General features: G+C 46.6%; 1 protein-coding gene across 2 annotated transcripts in view; it reads right to left on the bottom strand.

Moving 5' to 3' along the window:
* Nucleotides 1–21,423, bottom strand: part of CNIH2 (cornichon family AMPA receptor auxiliary protein 2) — a 91,525-nt gene that overhangs the window by 9,059 nt on the left and 61,043 nt on the right. For both annotated transcript variants that reach the window (XM_075281606.1, XM_075281607.1), the window contains exons 2-3: nt 19,662–19,730; nt 19,307–19,354 (exon numbers count right to left, since the gene is read on the bottom strand). In XM_075281606.1, coding sequence (XP_075137707.1) covers nt 19,307–19,354; nt 19,662–19,730 — 117 coding nt within the window. The remainder of the gene's footprint in view (nt 1–19,306; nt 19,355–19,661; nt 19,731–21,423) is intronic.

Raw genomic sequence — 21,423 nt, 5'->3', positions numbered from 1 at the left:
AGGGGGGGTGGTTTTCTGTCGTCCGCCTCGGGTGGCGAAAAGGGCAGGTTCACCCCTGCCCACATGGTCCCGGCGCCGCAGCTGTCCCAGCCCACCTACACAGCTCTCGGACAGAGGAGCCGGCTGCACCCGACATACCACAGGTAAGTGCAGTGGATACAGGGGGTTGGGGTGTCCCGGAGAGGGGGTGTCCCGGGGGGGCAACCACATTCCCCGGCTTCATGTACCCCCCCCCTTCATTGGCCCCAGTGTAGTTGGACTCACCTTGCCACGCTCCCCCGACGCTCTCTCCGCTCGCTGCACATAGGTGTCCGGCAGCTGGCTGCGTATGGCAGGTACCCTGCAATACAGGCACCGGTATTCGGCAATGCACTGAATGGCAGATGAAGGGGGGACAAGCACCTGGAGGCAGAGATGGGGGGGCAACAAACTGAGGGCAGAGATGAGGGGGAACAAGAAACTGGGGTCAGATGAAAGGGGGACAAGAAACTTGGGGCAGAGATGGGGGGACAAGCAACTGGAGGCAGAGATGGGAGGACAACAAACTGGCGGCAGAGATGGGGGGACAACAAACTGGGGTCAGATGAAGGGAGGGACAAGAAACTGGGGGAAGAGATGGGGACAAGAAACTGGGGGCAGAGATAGGGGGTCAAGAAACTGGGGTCAGATGAAGGGAGGGACAAGAAACTGGGGGAAGAGATGGTGGACAAGAAACTGGAGGAAGAGATGGTGGACAAGAAACTGGGGGCAGAGATAGGGGGACAAGAAACTGGAGGCAGAGATAGGGGGACAAGAAACTGGAGTCAGATGAAGGGAGGGACAAGAAACTGGGGGCAGAGATGGGGGGACAAGAAACTGGGGGCAGAGATAGGGGGACAAGAAACTGGAGGCAGAGATAGGGGGACAAGAAACTGGGGGCAGACATGGGAGAACAAGAAATATAAGGGGTTCAGCGCCACCGCCAACCCCCGGAGGAAGTCGCAGGTAACTGCTAATAGACTATAATGGGGTCCGTGTTCTTTCCGCACAAGTCATATTCCGTTCCATTATAGTCTATGGGGTCCATGTGCTTTCACTGCACACTGCTTGCCAATGCGTCCAGTAGTCCGTTCGGGGAGGGGGGGGTCCCCATGCAGTCTCCCCAGAACAGATTAACGACGCAGATGTGAATGAGGCCTGAGTACAGAAGAGTGGGGAGCAGGACAGGCCGCGGATGCCTCAGCTTGACATATTTATTAATTTTCTTGTGTGAATTGTAATGGAAATCTACACTAACTGGTATAGATCTCCATTCTGGTGCACGAGCGCATTACTGACATGCGTATGTTATTAACAATACAGTAGCCAGATGTCTTTGCAGTGTGGGGAAAAAAATTAGATTGTGGCATTGGGGTCAGTGGTATTCCTTATAAAATTCAATATATGTGTATCTCATGCCTTAGGGTATTACTTCCCACACAATGCAGAATCGCATTGCAGTTTTTGCCACATCGTTTTTCATTTCATTTTCGTAGAGTTTTCCTCTTTGGACTTTCTGCCCTTATTATATCTTTACGGAAACGCCAGGTATAATTGACATGCTGCAATGGTGAACATGCAGCTTTCTCACTGCAGATTTTTCTCTGCAATGTGTGGATGGGTTTAGCCATAATCCCATTCCCTTTGCAGGTACTGTAAAACACTGTGGCAAAAATGCTGCATGTTCGCAACATGGGGCTTAGCCTTAAGAAGGCGAGGGCACATTGCTGTATATTGCTCATAGAGAAACATTGCAGCTGCATTTTGGTTGCAGTAATTCCAGGAATTTTCAGGACATTTCACGGGCCCCCTACTGGTCTCTACTTCTTGGCCCCTCTTGACACACAAGAAAAGACTGAGGCCGATTAATATGTGCAGCCTGTGATCTGTGATTGTCACTTATTTTATTGTTTTCTTTGTTTTTTTTAACGCCAATCTGACCCCTTAAAAATGGCATTTTAAGTATTGTGGTAATGGTATAAATGTTAATTTCATAGTAAACATGTACCGCCAATAACATATACTATACAATATCCACATGTGGACAAAATTGTTGGTTCCCTTCATTTAATGAAAGAAAAGTCCACAATGGTCACAGAAATAACTAGAATCTGACAAAAGTAATAATAGATAAAAATTCTATGAAAATGAACAAATGAAAGCCAGACTTTGCTTTTCGCTTCAACAGAATTTTTTAAAAATAAAAATCATGACACAGGCCTGGACTGAAATGTTGGTTTCCTGAACTTAATATTTTGTTGCACAATCTTTTGAGGCAATCGCTGCAATCAAATGATTCCTGTAACTGTCAATGAGACTTCTGCCCCTCTCAACTGGTATTTTGGGCCACTCCTCATGAGCAAACTGCTCCAGTTGACTCGGGTTTGACAGGTGCCTTTTCCACGCCGTGTTTCAGCTCCTTCCAAAGATGCTCAATAGGATTTAGGTCAGGGCTCATAGAAGGCCACTTCAGAATAGTCCAATGTTTTCCTCTTAGCCATTCTTGGGTGTTTTTAGCTGTGTGTTTTGGGTCATTGTCCTGTTGCAAGACCAATGACCTGCGACTGAGACCAAGCTTTCTGACACTGGGCAGCACATTTCTCTCTAGAATCCCTTGATAATCTTGAGATTTCATTGTACCCTGCACAGATTCAAGACACCCTGTGCCAGATGCAGCAAAGCAGCCCCAGAACATAACAGAGCCTCCTCCATGTTTCACAGTAGGGACATTGTTCTTTTCAAGATAGGCTTCATTTTTCCGTCTGTGAACATAGAGCTGATGTGTCTTGCCAAAAATTTTATTTTGTCTCATCTTTCCATAGGACATTCTCCCAGAAGCTTTGTGGCTTGTCAACATGTAGTTTGGTTATTATTACTTTTGTCAGATTCAAGTTATTTCTATGACCTTTGTGGGTTTTTCTTTCATTATAATAATTTTGTCCACGTGTGTATATTTTTCTAATGGTCCTGTACATATAAATATCATTGTAATATATTATAGTAAGCCTGCACAAAATATTGACAGTGACAATGGTGAATTTCATTAACCTCCACTATTACAGTATTTTATGGTCAATGGCTTATGGCATTAGGGCACAGGTCCTATTTGTAATTTGCACCATCCTAAGCGATCACCAATGTAACAGAAGTCAGAAAAGTCAGCACCTTAAATAGTCAATTCCATAAGGAGAAATAAGTAAGTAGCAAAGAATGGCCTATGGCTATAAGTCTAAGGTCCATTTTCTGCCACATCACCTGCTACTATGTGACAGATCAATAATACATTAGCAGAAGTCATTTTACCATTATAACAGTATCATGAACAAATGGGGTCTTGGTGAATTAGGGTCAAATGTAAATATGTTCATATAAGAAAAGATATTCATGTGCTGAAGAACTGTACAGTATATCATTGGCTTCTAGTACAATGTCTGAAGAGCTGCAGTTTTCACATGAAAATACCTCCTGTACATCCATGGATTACAGATCGCTGTTCTATTGAAAGAAATACAGTATATGCGTTCATCTTGTAACTCCAATTTCACATAAAGAAAGACGGAGTTTTATTTAATTGGTTCATGAGCTAATCTATGCTGTATTATCTTATAGAAGTGTCAATGTTAGGGGAGAATATGGCATCTCACCTCCCTGTAGAACTACATGTGCTCATTTGTCATCTGCACAGCCACAATACAACGTTTACTATTAATATTATTATTGTTGTTATAGCAAGGAAAAATATTTATATATACAGTCCTATGAAAAAGTTTGGGCACCCCTATTAATCTTAATCATTTTTTGTTCTAAATATTTTGGTGTTTGCAACAGCCATTTCAGTTTGATATATCTAATAACTGATGGACACAGTAATATTTCAGGATTGAAATGAGGTTTATTGTACTAACAGAAAATGTGCAATATGCATTAAACCAAAATTTGACCGGTGCAAAAGTATGGGCACCCTTATCATTTTATTGATTTGAATTCCCCTAACTACTTTTTACTGACTTACTGAAGCACAAAATTGGTTTTGTAACCTCAGTGAGCTTTGAACTTCATAGCCAGATGTATCCAATCATAAGAAAAGGTATTTAAGGTGGCCAATTGCAAGTTGATCTCCTATTTGAATCTCCTCTGAAGAGTGGCATCATGGGCTACTCAAAACAACTCTCAAATGATCTGAAAACAAAGATTGTTCAACATAGTTGTTCAGGGGAAGGATACAAAAAGTTGTCTCAGAGATTTAACCTGTCAGTTTCCACTGTGAGGAACATAGTAAGGAAATGGAAGACCACAGGGACAGTTCTTGTTAAGCCCAGAAGTGGCAGGCCAAGAAAAATATCAGAAAGGCAGAGAAGAAGAATGGTGAGAACAGTCAAGGACAATCCACAGACCACCTCCAAAGAGCTGCAGCATCATCTTGCTGCAGATGGTGTCACTGTGCATCGGTCAACTATACAGCGCACTTTGCACAAATAGAAGCTGTATGGGAGAGTGATGAGAAAGAAGCCGTTTCTGCACGTACGCCACAAATAGAGTTGCCTGAGGTATGAAAAAGCACATTTGGACAAGGCAGCTTCATTTTGGAAACAAAAATTGAGTTGTTTGGTTATAAAAAAAGGCATTATGCATGGTGTCCAAAAAGAAACAGCATTCCAAGAAAAACACATGCTACCCACTGTAAAATTTGGTGGAGGTTCCATCATGCTTTGGGGCTGTGTGGCCAATGCCGGCACCGGGAATCTTGTTAAAGTTGAGGGTCGCATGGATTCCACTCAGTATCAGCAGATTCTTGAGAATAATGTTCAAGAATCAGTGACGAAGTTGAAGTTACGCCGGGGATGGATATTTCAGCAAGACAATGATCCAAAACACCGCTCCAAATCCTCAGGCATTCATGCAGAGGAACAATTACAATGTTCTGGAATGGCCATCCCAGTCCCCAGACCTGAATATCATTGAACATCTGTGGGATGATTTGAAGCGGGCTGTCCATGCTCGGCGACCATCTAACTTAACTGAACTTGAATTGTTTGTCCAAAATACCTTTATCCAGGATCCAGGAACTGATTAAAAGCTACAGGAAGCGACTAGAGGCTGTTATCTTTGCAAAAGGAGGATGTACTAAATATTAATGTCACTTTTCTGTTGAGGTGCCCATACTTTTGCACCGGTCAAATTTTGGTTTAATGCATATTGCGCATTTTCTGTTAGTACAATAAACCTCATTTCAATCCTGAAATATTACTGTGTCCATCAGTTATTAGATATATCAAACTGAAATGGCTGTTGCAAATACCAAAATATTTAGAACTAAAAATGATTAAGATTAATAGGGGTGCCCAAACTTTTTCATAGGACTGTATATATATATATATATATATATATATATATTATATTTCCATTTTATTCACTCCTTGTCATGCTAGAAAAAATGCACTGTGTGTACCAGACCCTACTCAGAAAAGGAGAAACAACTTTTAAAGTCTGTCGTTTTATTTTGTTTTATTTTAGGTGTAAGACAAATAATTTTGAGGATTTTGGCAATTTTTTTCATTACAGTGGTCCCTTGATGTTGTCTGGTCCGACCTTCACGGAAGGGCTATACTACGGGTTTTAATATTAATAGGATACTCCGAAGGATACTCCGTTGTTTTTTTGAACACCACGGGTTTTCCAGCGGCCGCTCATCAATATCATCCGAAAAGTTTTGTGTATCTTCTACAATGGTGAGTACCCATATCATTATATATACTGTACTGTACTGTACTGTATGTAGACTATTTTGGATATGAACAGTATTGCAGGACATTCCCTAACATTCCCTAATAGTTACACAATTTCTCCTCAACACAGCAGTACCCCATGTATGGTCATAACATGGCTTTTGGAGGACAGATTTTGCTGGAATAGTTTAAGGTGCCTTATCTCATTTGCAAAGCCCCTAAAATACCAGTAGAATGAAAATAGCTCAAAAGTGACCCCATTTTGGAAGCTACATTCCCTAAAGGAATGTACCAAGATGTATAGTGGCCATTTTGACCATACATGTGTTTCACAGAATCTATTAATAATTAGAGATGAGCGAACACTAAAATGTTCGAGGTTCGAAATTCGATTCGAACAGCCGCTCAATGTTCGTGTGTTCGAATGGGTTTCGAACCCCATTATAGTCTATGGGGAACAGATACTCGTTAAGGGGGAAACCCAAATCCGTGTCTGGAGGGTCACCAAGTCCACTATGACACCCCAGGAAATGATGCCAACACCTCTGGAATGACACTGGGACAGCAGGGGAAGCATGTCTGGGGGCATCTAACACACCAAAGACCCTCTATTACCCCAACATCACAGCCTAACAACTACACACTTTACACACTCAATACCACCTCTCTGACAGTAGGAAAACACCTTGAAACATGTGTATTTGGCACTTGCAGTGAGGAGAGCTTGTCACCAGCAGTGAATTTGGCCCTTGTAGTAAGTTGAGGTTGGCACCAACATTTGTTTTGAAAATCAGGGTGGATTGAGCCTCTAACCAGCAGAGTTTGGGCAAATTCATGGTGGAGGGAGCCTCTAAACACCCCAGTTTGGGCAAATTCATGGTGGAGGGAGCCTCTAAAAACCCCAGTTTGGACCAATTCATGGTGGAGGGAGCCTCTAACCAGCCCAGTGTGGGCAAATTCATGGTGGAGGGAGCCTCTAAAAAACCCAGTTTGGACCAATTCATGGTGGAGGGAGCCTCTAACCAGCCCAGTTTGGGCAAATTCATGGTGGAGGGAGCCTCTAAAAAACCCAGTTTGGACCAATTCATGGTGGAGGGAGCCTCTAAAAAACCCAGTTTGGGCAAATTCATGGTGGAGGGAGCCTCTAAACAGCTCAGTTTGGGCAAATTCATGGTGGAGGGAGCCTCTAAACAGCCCAGTTTGGGCAAATTCATGGTGGAGGGAGCCTCTAACCAGCCCAGTTTGGACCAATTAATGGTGGAGGGAGCCTCTAACCAGCCCAGTTTGGGCAAATTCATGGTGGAGGGAGCCTCTAAACAGCCCAGTTTGGACCAATTCATGGTGGAGGGAGCCTCTAAAAAACCCAGTTTGGACCAATTCATGGTGGAGGGAGCCTCTAAACAGCCCAGTTTGGGCAAATTCATGGTGGAGGGAGCCTCTAACCAGCCCAGTTTGGACCAATTCATGGTGGAGGGAGCCTCTAACCAGCCCAGTTTGGGCAAATTCATGGTGGAGGGAGCCTCTAAACAGCCCAGTTTGGACCAATTCATGGTGGAGGGAGCCTCTAAAAAACCCAGTTTGGACCAATTCATGGTGGAGGGAGCCTCTAACCAGCCCAGTTTGGACCAATTAATGGTGGAGGGAGCCTCTAAACAGCCAAGTTTTGGGAAATTCATGGTGGAGGGAGCCTCTAACCAGCCCAGTTTGGACCAATTCATGGTGGAGGGAGCCTCTAAACAGCCCAGTTTGGGCAAATTCATGGTGGAGGGAGCCTCTAAAAAACCCAGTTTGGACCAATTCATGGTAGAGGGAGCCTCTAACCAGCCCAGTTTGGACCAATTAATGGTGGAGGGAGCCTCTAAACAGCCAAGTTTGGACCAATTCATGGTGGAGGGAGCCTCTAAAAACCCCAGTTTGGACCAATTCATGGTGGAGGGAGCCTCTAACCAGCCCAGTTTGGGCAAATTCATGGTGGAGGGAGCCTCTAACCAGCCCAGTTTGGACCAATTAATGGTGGAGGGAGCCTCTAAACAGCCAAGTTTGGACCAATTCATGGTGGAGGGAGCCTCTAAAACCCCCAGTTTGGACCAATTCATGGTGGAGGGAGCCTCTAACCAGCCCAGTTTGGGCAAATTCATGGTGGAGGGAGCCTCTAAACAGCCCAGTTTGGGCACATTCATGGTGGAGGGAGCCTCTAACCAGCCCAGTTTGGACCAATTAATGGTGGAGGGAGCCGCTAAACAGCCCAGTTTGGACCAATTCATGGTGGAGGGAGCCTCTAAAAACCCCAGTTTGGACCAATTCATGGTGGAGGGAGCCTCTAAAAAACCCAGTTTGGACCAATTCATGGTGGAGGGAGCCTCTAAAAAACCCAGTTTGGACCAATTCATGGTGGAGGGAGCCTCTAACCAGCCCAGTTTGGACCAATTAATGGTGGAGGGAGCCTCTAAACAGCCAAGTTTGGACCAATTCATGGTGGAGGGAGCCTCTAAAAACCCCAGTTTGGACCAATTCATGGTGGAGGGAGCCTCTAACCAGCCCAGTTTGGACCAATTAATGGTGGAGGGAGCCTCTAAACAGCCAAGTTTGGACCAATTCATGGTGGAGGGAGCCTCTAAAAACCCCAGTTTGGACGAATTCATGGTGGAGGGAGCCTCTAACCAGCCCAGTTTGGACCAATTCATGGTGGAGGGAGCCTCTAACCAGCCCAGTTTGGACCAATTAATGGTGGAGGGAGCCTCTAAACAGCCAAGTTTTGGGAAATTCATGGTGGAGGGAGCCTCTAACCAGCCCAGTTTGGACCAATTCATGGTGGAGGGAGCCTCTAAACAGCCCAGTTTGGGCAAATTCATGGTGGAGGGAGCCTCTAAAAAACCCAGTTTGGACCAATTCATGGTGGAGGGAGCCTCTAACCAGCCCAGTTTGGACCAATTAATGGTGGAGGGAGCCTCTAAACAGCCAAGTTTGGACCAATTCATGGTGGAGGGAGCCTCTAAAAACCCCAGTTTGGACCAATTCATGGTGGAGGGAGCCTCTAACCAGCCCAGTTTGGGCAAATTCATGGTGGAGGGAGCCTCTAACCAGCCCAGTTTGGACCAATTAATGGTGGAGGGAGCCTCTAAACAGCCAAGTTTGGACCAATTCATGGTGGAGGGAGCCTCTAAAAACCCCAGTTTGGACCAATTCATGGTGGAGGGAGCCTCTAACCAGCCCAGTTTGGGCAAATTCATGGTGGAGGGAGCCTCTAAACAGCCCAGTTTGGGCACATTCATGGTGGAGGGAGCCTCTAACCAGCCCAGTTTGGACCAATTAATGGTGGAGGGAGCCACTAAACAGCCCAGTTTGGACCAATTCATGGTGGAGGGAGCCTCTAAAAACCCCAGTTTGGACCAATTCATGGTGGAGGGAGCCTCTAAAAAACCCAGTTTGGACCAATTCATGGTGGAGGGAGCCTCTAAAAAACCCAGTTTGGACCAATTCATGGTGGAGGGAGCCTCTAACCAGCCCAGTTTGGACCAATTAATGTTGGAGGGAGCCTCTAAACAGCCAAGTTTGGACCAATTCATGGTGGAGGGAGCCTCTAAAAACCCCAGTTTGGACCAATTCATGGTGGAGGGAGCCTCTAACCAGCCCAGTTTGGACCAATTAATGGTGGAGGGAGCCTCTAACCAGCCCAGTTTGGGCAAATTCATGGTGGAGGGAGCCTCTAAACAGCCCAGTTTGGACCAATTCATGGTGGAGGGAGCCTCTAAAAAACCCAGTTTGGACCAATTCATGGTGGAGGGAGCCTCTAACCAGCCCAGTTTGGACCAATTAATGGTGGAGGGAGCCTCTAAACAGCCAAGTTTTGGGAAATTCATGGTGGAGGGAGCCTCTAACCAGCCCAGTTTGGACCAATTCATGGTGGAGGGAGCCTCTAAACAGCCCAGTTTGGGCAAATTCATGGTGGAGGGAGCCTCTAAAAAACCCAGTTTGGACCAATTCATGGTGGAGGGAGCCTCTAACCAGCCCAGTTTGGACCAATTAATGGTGGAGGGAGCCTCTAAACAGCTAAGTTTGGACCAATTCATGGTGGAGGGAGCCTCTAAAAACCCCAGTTTGGACCAATTCATGGTGGAGGGAGCCTCTAACCAGCCCAGTTTGGGCAAATTCATGGTGGAGGGAGCCTCTAACCAGCCCAGTTTGGACCAATTAATGGTGGAGGGAGCCTCTAAACAGCCAAGTTTGGACCAATTCATGGTGGAGGGAGCCTCTAAAAACCCCAGTTTGGACCAATTCATGGTGGAGGGAGCCTCTAACCAGCCCAGTTTGGGCAAATTCATGGTGGAGGGAGCCTCTAAACAGCCCAGTTTGGGCACATTCATGGTGGAGGGAGCCTCTAACCAGCCCAGTTTGGACCAATTAATGGTGGAGGGAGCCGCTAAACAGCCCAGTTTGGACCAATTCATGGTGGAGGGAGCCTCTAAAAACCCCAGTTTGGACCAATTCATGGTGGAGGGAGCCTCTAAAAAACCCAGTTTGGACCAATTCATGGTGGAGGGAGCCTCTAAAAAACCCAGTTTGGACCAATTCATGGTGGAGGGAGCCTCTAACCAGCCCAGTTTGGACCAATTAATGGTGGAGGGAGCCTCTAAACAGCCAAGTTTGGACCAATTCATGGTGGAGGGAGCCTCTAAAAACCCCAGTTTGGACCAATTCATGGTGGAGGGAGCCTCTAACCAGCCCAGTTTGGGCAAATTCATGGTGGAGGGAGCCTCTAACCAGCCCAGTTTGGACCAATTAATGGTGGAGGGAGCCGCTAAACAGCCCAGTTTGGACCAATTCATGGTGGAGGGAGCCTCTAAAAACCCCAGTTTGGACCAATTCATGGTGGAGGGAGCCTCTAACCAGCCCAGTTTGGGCAAATTCATGGTGGAGGGAGCCTCTAACCAGCCCAGTTTGGACCAATTAATGGTGGAGGGAGCCTCTAAACAGCCAAGTTTGGACCAATTAATGGTGGAGGGAGCCTCTAAACAGCCAAGTTTTGGGAAATTCATGGTGGAGGGAGCCTCTAACCAGCCCAGTTTGGACCAATTCATGGTGGAGGGAGCCTCTAAACAGCCCAGTTTGGGCAAATTCATGGTGGAGGGAGCCTCTAAAAAACCCAGTTTGGACCAATTCATGGTGGAGGGAGCCTCTAACCAGCCCAGTTTGGACCAATTAATGGTGGAGGGAGCCTCTAAACAGCCAAGTTTGGACCAATTCATGGTGGAGGGAGCCTCTAAAAACCCCAGTTTGGACCAATTCATGGTGGAGGGAGCCTCTAACCAGCCCAGTTTGGGCAAATTCATGGTGGAGGGAGCCTCTAACCAGCCCAGTTTGGACCAATTAATGGTGGAGGGAGCCTCTAAACAGCCAAGTTTGGACCAATTCATGGTGGAGGGAGCCTCTAAAAACCCCAGTTTGGACCAATTCATGGTGGAGGGAGCCTCTAACCAGCCCAGTTTGGGCAAATTCATGGTGGAGGGAGCCTCTAAACAGCCCAGTTTGGGCACATTCATGGTGAAGGGAGCCTCTAACCAGCCCAGTTTGGACCAATTAATGGTGGAGGGAGCCGCTAAACAGCCCAGTTTGGACCAATTCATGGTGGAGGGAGCCTCTAAAAACCCCAGTTTGGACCAATTCATGGTGGAGGGAGCCTCTAAAAAACCCAGTTTGGACCAATTCATGGTGGAGGGAGCCTCTAACCAGCCCAGTTTGGGCAAATTCATGGTGGAGGGAGCCTCTAAACAGCCCAGTTTGGGCAAATTCATGGTGGAGGGAGCCTCTAACCAGCCCAGTTTGGACCAATTAATGGTGGAGGGAGCCGCTAAACAGCCCAGTTTGGACCAATTCATGGTGGAGGGAGCCTCTAAAAACCCCAGTTTGGACCAATTCATGGTGGAGGGAGCCTCTAAACAGCCCAGTTTGGGCAAATTCATGGTGGAGGGAGCCTCTAACCAGCAGAGTTGGTGGAAATCAGGGTGGAGGGAGCCTCTAACCAGCAGAATTGGGGGAAATCAGGGTGGAGGGAGCCTAGTATTAGCAGAATTGTGCAACGCTTATGGTGGATGAGTATGAGGATGCGGAGGAATTGGAGAGGTTGAGTACAGACATGGAGTTTCATGTTGGGGTGCTTTACACAGGTGGGCACAAAAATGACGGCTCTACCCAGTGGTGGTTCATTTTTATCAAAGTGAGCCGGTCGGCACTCTCAGCTGACAGACGGGTGCGCTTGTCAGTGATGATGCCACCGGCTGCACTGAACACCCTCTCAGATAGGACGCTGGCGGCAGGACAGGACAGCACCTCCAAGGCATATAGGGCAAGTTCAAGCCACAGGTCCAACTTCGACACCCAATACGTGTAGGGCGCAGAGGGGTCGGAGAGGACAGGGCTGTGGTCGGAAAGGTATTCCCGCAACATGCGCCTATACTTCTCACGCCTGGTGACACTAGGACCCTCCGTGGCGGCACTTTGGCGAGGGGGTGCCATCAAGGTGTCCCAGACCTTAGACAGTGTGCCCCTCGTTTGTGTGGACCGGTGAGAACTTGGTTGCCTACTGGAGGAACTGCCCTCCCTGCCGCCAACGTCACATGCTGGAAACATCTCCATCATATTCTGCACCAATTGCCTGTGGCAAGCATTGATGCGATTGGCCCTCCCCTCTACCGGAATAAAAGACGAGATGTTGTTTTTATACCGGGGGTCAAGGATAGCAAAGATCCAGTACTGGTTGTCCTCCATGATTTTGACAATACGCTTGTCGGTTGTAAAGCACCCCAACATGAACTCAGCCATGTCTGCCACAGTGTTAGTTGGCATGACTCCTCTGGCCCCACCGGAAAGTTCAATCTCCATTTCCTCCTCATCCTCCATGTCTACCCATCCGCGCTGCAACAATGGGACGATTCGAAGTTGCCCGGAAGCCTCCTGTATCACCATCACATCATCGGACAACTCTTCTTCCTCCTCCTCCTCCTCCTCCTCCATTAAACGCAGTGAAGCGGACAGATGTGTGGACCTACTCTCCAGCTGTGACGGATCGGATGCTATCCCTAACTCCTCTGTGTGATCTGAGTTATCCCTGATGTCAATCAGGGATTCTCTCAGAACACACAAGAGCGGGATTGTAAGGCTCACCATCGCATCCTCAGAGCTCACCCTCCTTGTGGACTCCTCAAAGACCCGTAGGATGTCACAAAGGTCTCTCATCCATGGCCACTCATGGATGTGAAACTGAGGCAGCTGACTTTGTGGCACCCTAGGGTTTTGTAGCTGGTATTCCATCAAAGGTCTCTGCTGCTCAACCACTCTATTCAACATCTGAAACGTTGAGTTCCAGCGTGTGGGGACGTCGCACAAAAGCCGGTGTTGTGGCACATGCAGGCGTTGCTGGAGAGATTTTAAGCTAGCAGCGGCTACTGTCGACTTGCGAAAGTGGGCGCACATGCGCCGCACTTTCACCAATAGCTCTGGAACATTGGGGTAGCTCTTTAGGAAACGTTGCACCACTAGGTTGAAGACGTGGGCCAGGCATGGAACATGTTGGAGTCCGGCAAGCTCCAGAGCTGCTACCAGGTTCCGGCCGTTATCACAAACGACCATGCCAGGGCCCAGGTGCAGCGGCTCAAACCATATTGCCGTCTCATCGAGGAGGGCATCCCTCACCTCGGAGGCAGTGTGCTGTCTGTCCCCCAAGCTGATCAGCTTCAGCACAGCCTGCTGACGTCTACCAACGCCAGTGCTGCAACGTTTCCAACTCGTAGCTGGGGTCAATCTAACAGCGGAGGAGGAGGCGGTGGCGGAGGAGGAGGCGGTGGCGGAGGAGGAGGCGGTAGAGGAGGAGGAGGAGGGGGGTGTTCTTCTCGTGTCCCTGCCAGGAATGTTAGGCGGGGAGACGAGGTACACCGGGCCAGTTTGGGAAGCAGTCCCAGCCTCAACTACATTCACCCAGTGTGCCGTCAGTGAAATGTAGCGTCCCTGTCCGCATGCACTTGTCCACGCGTCGGTGGTCAAGTGGACCTTTGTGCAAAGCGCGGAACTAAGGGCCCGCCTGATGTTGAGTGACACGTGCTGGTGCAAGGCGGGGACGGCACACCGGGAGAAGTAGTGACGGCTAGGGACGGCATAGCGAGGTGCCGCAGTTGCCATCAGGTCCAGGAAGGCGGGAGTTTCAACAAGCCGGAACGCCAACATCTCCTGGGCCAGCAGTTTAGCGATGTTGGCGTTCAAGGCTTGCGCGTGTGGGTGGTTAGCAGTGTATTTCTGCCGCCGCTCCAATGTCTGAGAGATGGTGGGTTGTTGTAAAGAAACGCCTGATGGTGCCTTTGATGGTGCAGGAGAAGGAGATAAGACAGGACCAGGGGAGGATGAGGTAGAAGTCAACAAAGTGGCGGAGGCAGATGAAGTGGTGTCCTGGCTCGTCCTCTGGAGTGCATCGCCAGCACAGTCAGCAGTGGCAGTGGCAGAGGCAGAGGCAGTGGCAGAGGCAGTGGCAGTGGCGTGAACGGCAGGCGGCCTTTGTCCTGCCGTTGCTGCCTGCCACTGATTCCAGTGCTTGGATTCCAAATGACGGCGCATTGAAGTGGTGGACAGGTTGCTCTTCTCAGAGCCCCTAATCAATTTCGAGAGGCAAATTGTGCAGACAACACTATATCTGTCCTCGGCGCATTCCTTGAAAAAACTCCACACCTTCGAGAAACGTGCCCTCGAGGTGGGAGTTTTTCGGGGCTGGGTACGAACTGGAACATCTTGGGAGATTCCGGGTGTGGCCTGGCTTCGCCTAAGCTGCTGACCTCTGCCTCTGCCTCTAGCTACCCTTTTTGGTGCTGCACCTGCCTCAACATCCACACTACTTTCCCCGCTTGACATCCCCCCTGTCCAGGTCGGGTCAGTGTCCTCATCATCCACCACTTCCTCTTCTCCAACTCCTGTCTCATCTCCTCCTCCCGCACAATGCGCCGGTCAACTGGATGCCCTGACAGCAACTGCGTCACATCATCGTCGATGAGGGTGGGTTGCTGGTCATCCACCACCAAATCGAACGGAGATGGAGGAGACTCTAGTGTTTGAGCATCTGGACACAGATGCTCCTCTGTTAGGTTCGTGGAATCGTGACGTGGAGAGGCAGGTTGAGGGACAATGAAAGGAGCGGAGAACAGCTCTGGGGAGCAGGGACAGTTTGGGTTATTGTTCTGTAAAGCTTCGGAATTTTGGGAGGAAGGAAGACAAGACTGTTGGGTAATAGGAGGAGAGGAGGCAGAGTCTGACTGGCTGCTGGACAATGTGCTGTAAGCGTTCTCTGACAGCCATTGCAAGACCTGTTCCTGGTTCTCGGGCCTACTAAGGTTTGTACCCTGCAGTTTAGTTAATGTGGCAAGCAACCCTGGCACTGTGGAGTGGCACAATGCTTGCTGCCCCACAGGAGTAGGCACGGGACGCCCTGTGGCTTCACTGCTACCTTGCTCCCCAGAACCATTCCCCCGACCTCGCCCACGGCCTCGTCCACGTCCCTTTCCGGGAGCCTTGCGCATTTTGAATTCCTAGTTAGAAATTGGCACTGTATACCAGTAGTAAAAATTGTGGGTGCACGTAACCCCAATATATTCTTTGAATTCCCAGTCAGACACTGGCACTATATGGCAGTAGCAAGAAATGAGGGTATTTGTATTCCCAATATATTCTTTGAATTCCCAGTCAGACAATGGCACTGTATACCAGTAGTAAAAATTGTGGGTGCACGTAACCACAATATATTCTTTGAATTACCAGTCAGAAACTGGCACTATATGGCAGTAGCAAGAAATGAGGGTATTTATAACCCCAATATATTCTTTGAATTCCCAGTCAGACAATGGCACTGTATACCAGTAGTAAAAATTGTGGGTGCACGTAACCCCAATATATTCTTTGAATTACCAGTCAGAAACTGGCACTATATGGCAGTAGCAAGAAATGAGGGTATTTGTATTCCCAATATATTCTTTGAATTCCCAGTCAGACAATGGCACTGTATACCAGTAGTAAAAATTGTGGGTGCACGTAACCCCAATATATTCTTTGAATTCCCAGTCAGACACTGGCACTATATGGCAGTAGCAAGAAATGAGGGTATTTGTATTCCCAATATATTCTTTGAATTCCCAGTCAGACAATGGCACTGTATACCAGTAGTAAAAATTGTGGGTGCACGTAACCCCAATATATTCTTTGAATTCCCAGTCAGACACTGGCACTATATGGCAGTAGCAAGAAATGAGGGTATTTGTATTCCCAATATATTCTTTGAATTCCCAGTCAGACAATGGCACTGTATACCAGTAGTAAAAATTGTGGGTGCACGTAACCCCAATATATTCTTTGAATTCCCAGTCAGACACTGGCACTATATGGCAGTAGCAAGAAATGAGGGTATTTGTATTCCCAATATATTCTTTGAATTCCCAGTCAGACAATGGCACTGTATACCAGTAGTAAAAATTGTGGGTGTATATAGCCCCAATTCTATTGCTAGGGGACTTGCAGGGTATTTCTGGGGTGAAGGTGGGGGGGCACACCGTTGGAACGGGTATCGGGGTATATATCGGGTATACGGGAATACACTGACAGTGTATTCCATTCAGGATCCTGGGAAAGCTGGGTTGCGGCGATTGAGCCCGTCAGTGCCACGTTACACTGACAAGCTTCTCCCTGGAATTTAGCTCTTATAAGAGCTGTTGGTTGTCTTCTCCTTCCTATCCTAGCCTGTCCCTGCCTACCCAGAATCTAAGCCCTAGCTAGCTGGACGGAAACCTCCGTCCTCGGTGAATTGCAAGCTCAGAATGACGCGAAGCTGGGCGGCGCTGTTCTTTTAAATTAGAGGTCACATGTTTTCGGCAGCCAATGGGTTTTGCCTACTTTTTTCAACGTCACCGGTGTCGTAGTTCCTGTCCCACCTACCCTGCGCTGTTATTGGAGCAAAAAAGGCGCCAGGGAAGGTGGGAGGGGAATCGAGTAATGGCGCACTTTACCACGCGGTGTTCGATTCGATTCGAACATGCCGAACAGCCTAATATCCGATCGAACATGAGTTCGATAGAACACTGTTCGCTCATCTCTATTAATAATGGGCCGTGAAAATGAAAAATTCATTTTTTTGCAATAAAATGTTACTTTGGCCCTAAAACAATTTTCATGTTCACAAAGGGTTGAAAAAAGTAAAATGCGCCTCAGAATTTGTTATGCAAATACCCCACATGTGAACGCCAGTGCCCACAATGTTCTGCCCCTTTGTGTCAACAGAAACAAGTACTCCTAAAATTTTAAACAGTAGTATGTAAAATCCAGCTCCAGTTGTAGTCGGACAAATCACGTACCGTGGTAGAATAAAATTTAACTTTTATTGTATCAAAATAATAAAACCGTCACACATAGTGACATAGGAGTCAAATTTTAAGTGAGTTATCTTGGGTACAAACAAGTTGTATATGTGGGTGTAAACTACTCTTTGGGCACACAACAGGGCTCAGAAGGAAAGGAACATTGTGCTTTTTAGCTTTTGGAGTGTAGATTTAAAAGGATTGGTTCTTGGATGCCATGTCACATTTGCAGAGCCCTGAAGGTGACAGTAAAGTGGCATTTCCCAAGAAGAGACTCCATTTTGTAATGGAGTCAAGCAAATTATCAAGGGAAATTATCAAGGGGCATAGTGAGCATTTTAGTTTCAAGAAATAATGAAAATTATAAAATTTCTATTTTTCCAGACATACACCATTTCAGTGCCCAACATGTTGTACCCAGCTTGTGCCAGCAGAGACATGCACTCCAAAACTCCATAGTGTGTTATCTTGGATACAAGAGCTCTTGGAGTATTCATCTCTGACACAAGTGAGGCACAATTTATTGTTCACTGAAATTACGTATTTCTGGAAAAATTGCAATTTTCACTTTCCAACAACAGTTGTGCATTCATTTCTGGACAATAAATGAATGCAGTCTAATAATAACAGTCTAATTCTGTACTTTACTGTACCCTACTGGGTACCTAAACAACAGTACCCCTACATGACGTTAATCAGTACTACAATGTCATATATGTTGGAGACAGGATTGTTAAAAGAGAGGCCTCAGGCAAACCTGGTGCAGTGGATTTGCCATCAGGCTGCCATGACCATGGCTTGGCACCTCCTGAACATGCTGTGGGTGTTATAGGTGGGGGTCAGCTATATCTTACAACTGACACCCACTCTCGATGGCACTAGCTCTGCTCCTGAAAGGATGTCATTGCCATGACATGGAAAGTTACACAGCTCCATTATGTACTATTAAATCATGGTAAGGGATGGGGTTGATAGGCGCCACTTCACTGATTCTGGTGCAGTTAAATTTTTTTCTATATCCCTTTATCTATACCACCTCCAACTCCTGGTTTGACTCTCAGGGTGCATTCACACGGAGTAACGTGCCGCATGACCTGGCACGTATACGCTGTGTGAGATTTTGAGCACCGTATACGCTCCCATTGATTTCAATGGGAGCCTGGATCGCATACGCCGCGTTATTTTGCGGCTTTAAAATGACGGCCGCAAAATAACGCGGCGTATACGAGAATAACTCCCATTGAAATCAATGGGAGCGTATACGGCGCTCAAAATCTCACACGGCGTATACGTGCCAGGTCCCGCAGTACACATGAATAGTTTCAGTAACAAGCTAGTGAATGGATTCCTATGAAGGTAGATATGGAACAAACTATGTATCTAATTAATTATACAATTTCAATAATTATGGAATATAATTAAAAAATAATTAACCATTTTAAGTTGGTAACTTTTTTACCGAATGCAGTGTCAGAGCTTAGAATCTCACCCTCTTGTTTGCTGTAGGGTCCTCTATAATGTCACATTAATATCCTCCTGATGTGCTAGTTTTATTGCTAAGAATAGTTGGTTGCATCTGACCGTACCCTTGTGAGCCCTTTACACTGAGGCGACATAGAGGTCGCGTGGCACATTCCCTGGAGCTCTGACTACTTACATTAGTTGATTCACTTTTACTCACTAGTTTAGCTGGGATAAGACGCCATATAGAAGCTGCAACCTAAAGAGACCAGTTGACAGTTTCCTTGCAGCAGATAATATGACGTTACATTTTACATATACAGAACCTTCGAATGGTTGCAAGGTGTGCTGTAACCAAGTGACAAGATTTAAAGACTGCGTATACCTTTGCATCAATTTTTTAAAAATGGAAATATAATTATTTTGCTAAATTAAATAACAACATTAATGAAATATTTAGCTTTCGCTTCTATACGTTGCATTATAGCAGCACAGATACCAGTCTGTTGGTACATGTCTATAAGGTCAGGGCCCCGCATGGCATAAAGGCTGCGCCAAAAACCAATGTATTTTACAGTGGCTGCAAAGTGGAAGGAATTCTAGTGATTTGTATTCTTTTTTTATGTGCTTCTTTAATGCGGTGTCACTTACACATACAGCACAAGATACATCTGATAATATCTAACAACGCACAAAGTACAATACAATACACATGTATCTGACCTTTCTGAGCAAACAGCAAATCCGTTCCACGTTCTTAACCCTTTCTCTCTGCAGAAACGTTAAGCGAGGTAGAAAAAGAGAATGGAAAAATAGAGGACAGGTTTAAGAGCAGAGAAAAGTTATGACACGGACAAAGCAATAGAAAAGGGCAAGTAAAGGCAAAGATGAGAAGACAAGGAGAGGTGTATTATAAAGGGTAAGGGGTAGAGAGACGCATGACAAGCAGGAAGATACATAGAGGTTAATGAAACGTTACATTGGCCCCCTTGCACTGCCCCACAGCTGTTCATGAGAATCCCGCTCTGCAAATCAAAAGCAGGAATATAACATCTGCAAGGAGTTCACAGTCACTTACTGCTCGGGATGGATTTCCCTGTTCGATAGGATTCTTAAAATCTGTTCGAAGTTCATCAAAGGCAATAATCTGCAGCGAGAGAGAAAAGCATATTAGCAAATAGCACAGCAGGTGCACAAGGAAAGTAAACTACAAAGAGAAAGATGCTACTGCCACGGACGTGGAAGGAATACACATGAAAAAAAGCCTGGTCAGGAAAGGTAATTTATACAGAGAAAACCTCGGGTGGCAGATGTGTATGGAATTAGCATTAGTCTTATGCCTGTGCTACTGTATATATTTGGATTACTCATCACCACCAGTGTATATTGAGTTTGGAATTGCATCATATCCTTTATCACCATATCATTTTACTACTTTGCTGTCATAAAACCTTTTGTGAAGATTGATTTTGCGAATATAGTTGCCAAGGATCCATAATGTAGGTGGGTGTGTGGAGAGATGGTACGCTCAGTAATGGTGCCCTACACTTGGGGAGATAGGAAGCCCAGTGCAACTGTATTCCAAGGACACACACAATGGCAAACACAAGCAGTACAGTTTATGGGCCCCTTTATATTCCATATCTTATCATCGATCACCACTCTTATATCTCTCTGACAATGTATTAGTAATTGTTAGAAATTCAATAGTTCAGGTATTTATGTTATATAATACACCAGGGGTCCTCAAACTTTTTAAACAGCAGGCCAGTTCGCTGTCCCTCAGAACACTGGAGGGCCAAAATATAGTTTAAAAAGAATTAAGATTATGTGCTCCACAGTACTTCCTACCACAGTATTATACCCTCCACAGCAGGCCCTCCCACAGTATTATATGCTCCACAGTATGCCCCCCCCCACAGTATTATGTGCTCCTCAGTACGCCCCCAACACAGTATTATCTGCTCCTCAATACACCCCCCTACACTGTATTATATGCTCCTCAGTATTCCCCCCCATACACACAGTATTATATGCTCCTCAATACGCCCCCCAACACAGTATTATATGCTCCTCAATACACCCCCTACACTGTATTATATGCTACTCAGTATTCCCCCCCCCATACACACAGTATTATATGCTCCTCAATACGCCCCCCAACACACACAGTATTATGTGCTCTTCAGTACACACATACCCCCCCCCCCCCAACCAACACACACACAGTATTATATTTACCCATGAAGAACTGCCGAGCGTCGTCCTTCTTCTGATTGCAGGAGGTGATGACTTACACCATGCTCCTTTGTTGGGGTAGAGGTCACACTCTGCAGTCAGTGTAGGCCTACACTGACTGCTTTCAGCTGCATGTGCATTTGCACATACAACTGAAAGCAGTGACCGCTCACTAACGGGGTACCCGGATACCCTGCTAGTGAGCTATCCGGGTGACGGATGCCCAAGGGCCATAGTTTGAGGACCCCTGTAATAGACAGTAAGAAAATGATTTAAGATGACAGTGGGCCTCCTCACCTGCTGGGCCCCTGTGCAGCTCCACAGGTTGTATTAATGGTACGTCCACCCCTGGGCCCTCATATATTTGGACACAGACCTGATCCAGTACATACAGTCCTATGAAAAAGTTTGGGCACCCCTATTAATCTTAATCATTTTTAGTTCTAAATATTTTGGTGTTTATAACAGCCATTTCAGTTTGATATATCTAATAACTGATGGACACAGTAATATTTCAGGATTGAAATGAGGTTTATTGTACTAACAGAAAATGTGCAATATGCATTAAACCAAAATTTGACCGGTGCAAAAGTATGGGCACC

The sequence above is a fragment of the Leptodactylus fuscus genome, chromosome 7 (genome assembly GCF_031893055.1).
Source record: "Leptodactylus fuscus isolate aLepFus1 chromosome 7, aLepFus1.hap2, whole genome shotgun sequence".
NCBI classification, from domain to species: Eukaryota; Metazoa; Chordata; class Amphibia; order Anura; family Leptodactylidae; genus Leptodactylus; species Leptodactylus fuscus.
Note: the sequence above shows the minus strand (reverse complement) of the source record. Positions and strands in the feature narration are given on the sequence as shown.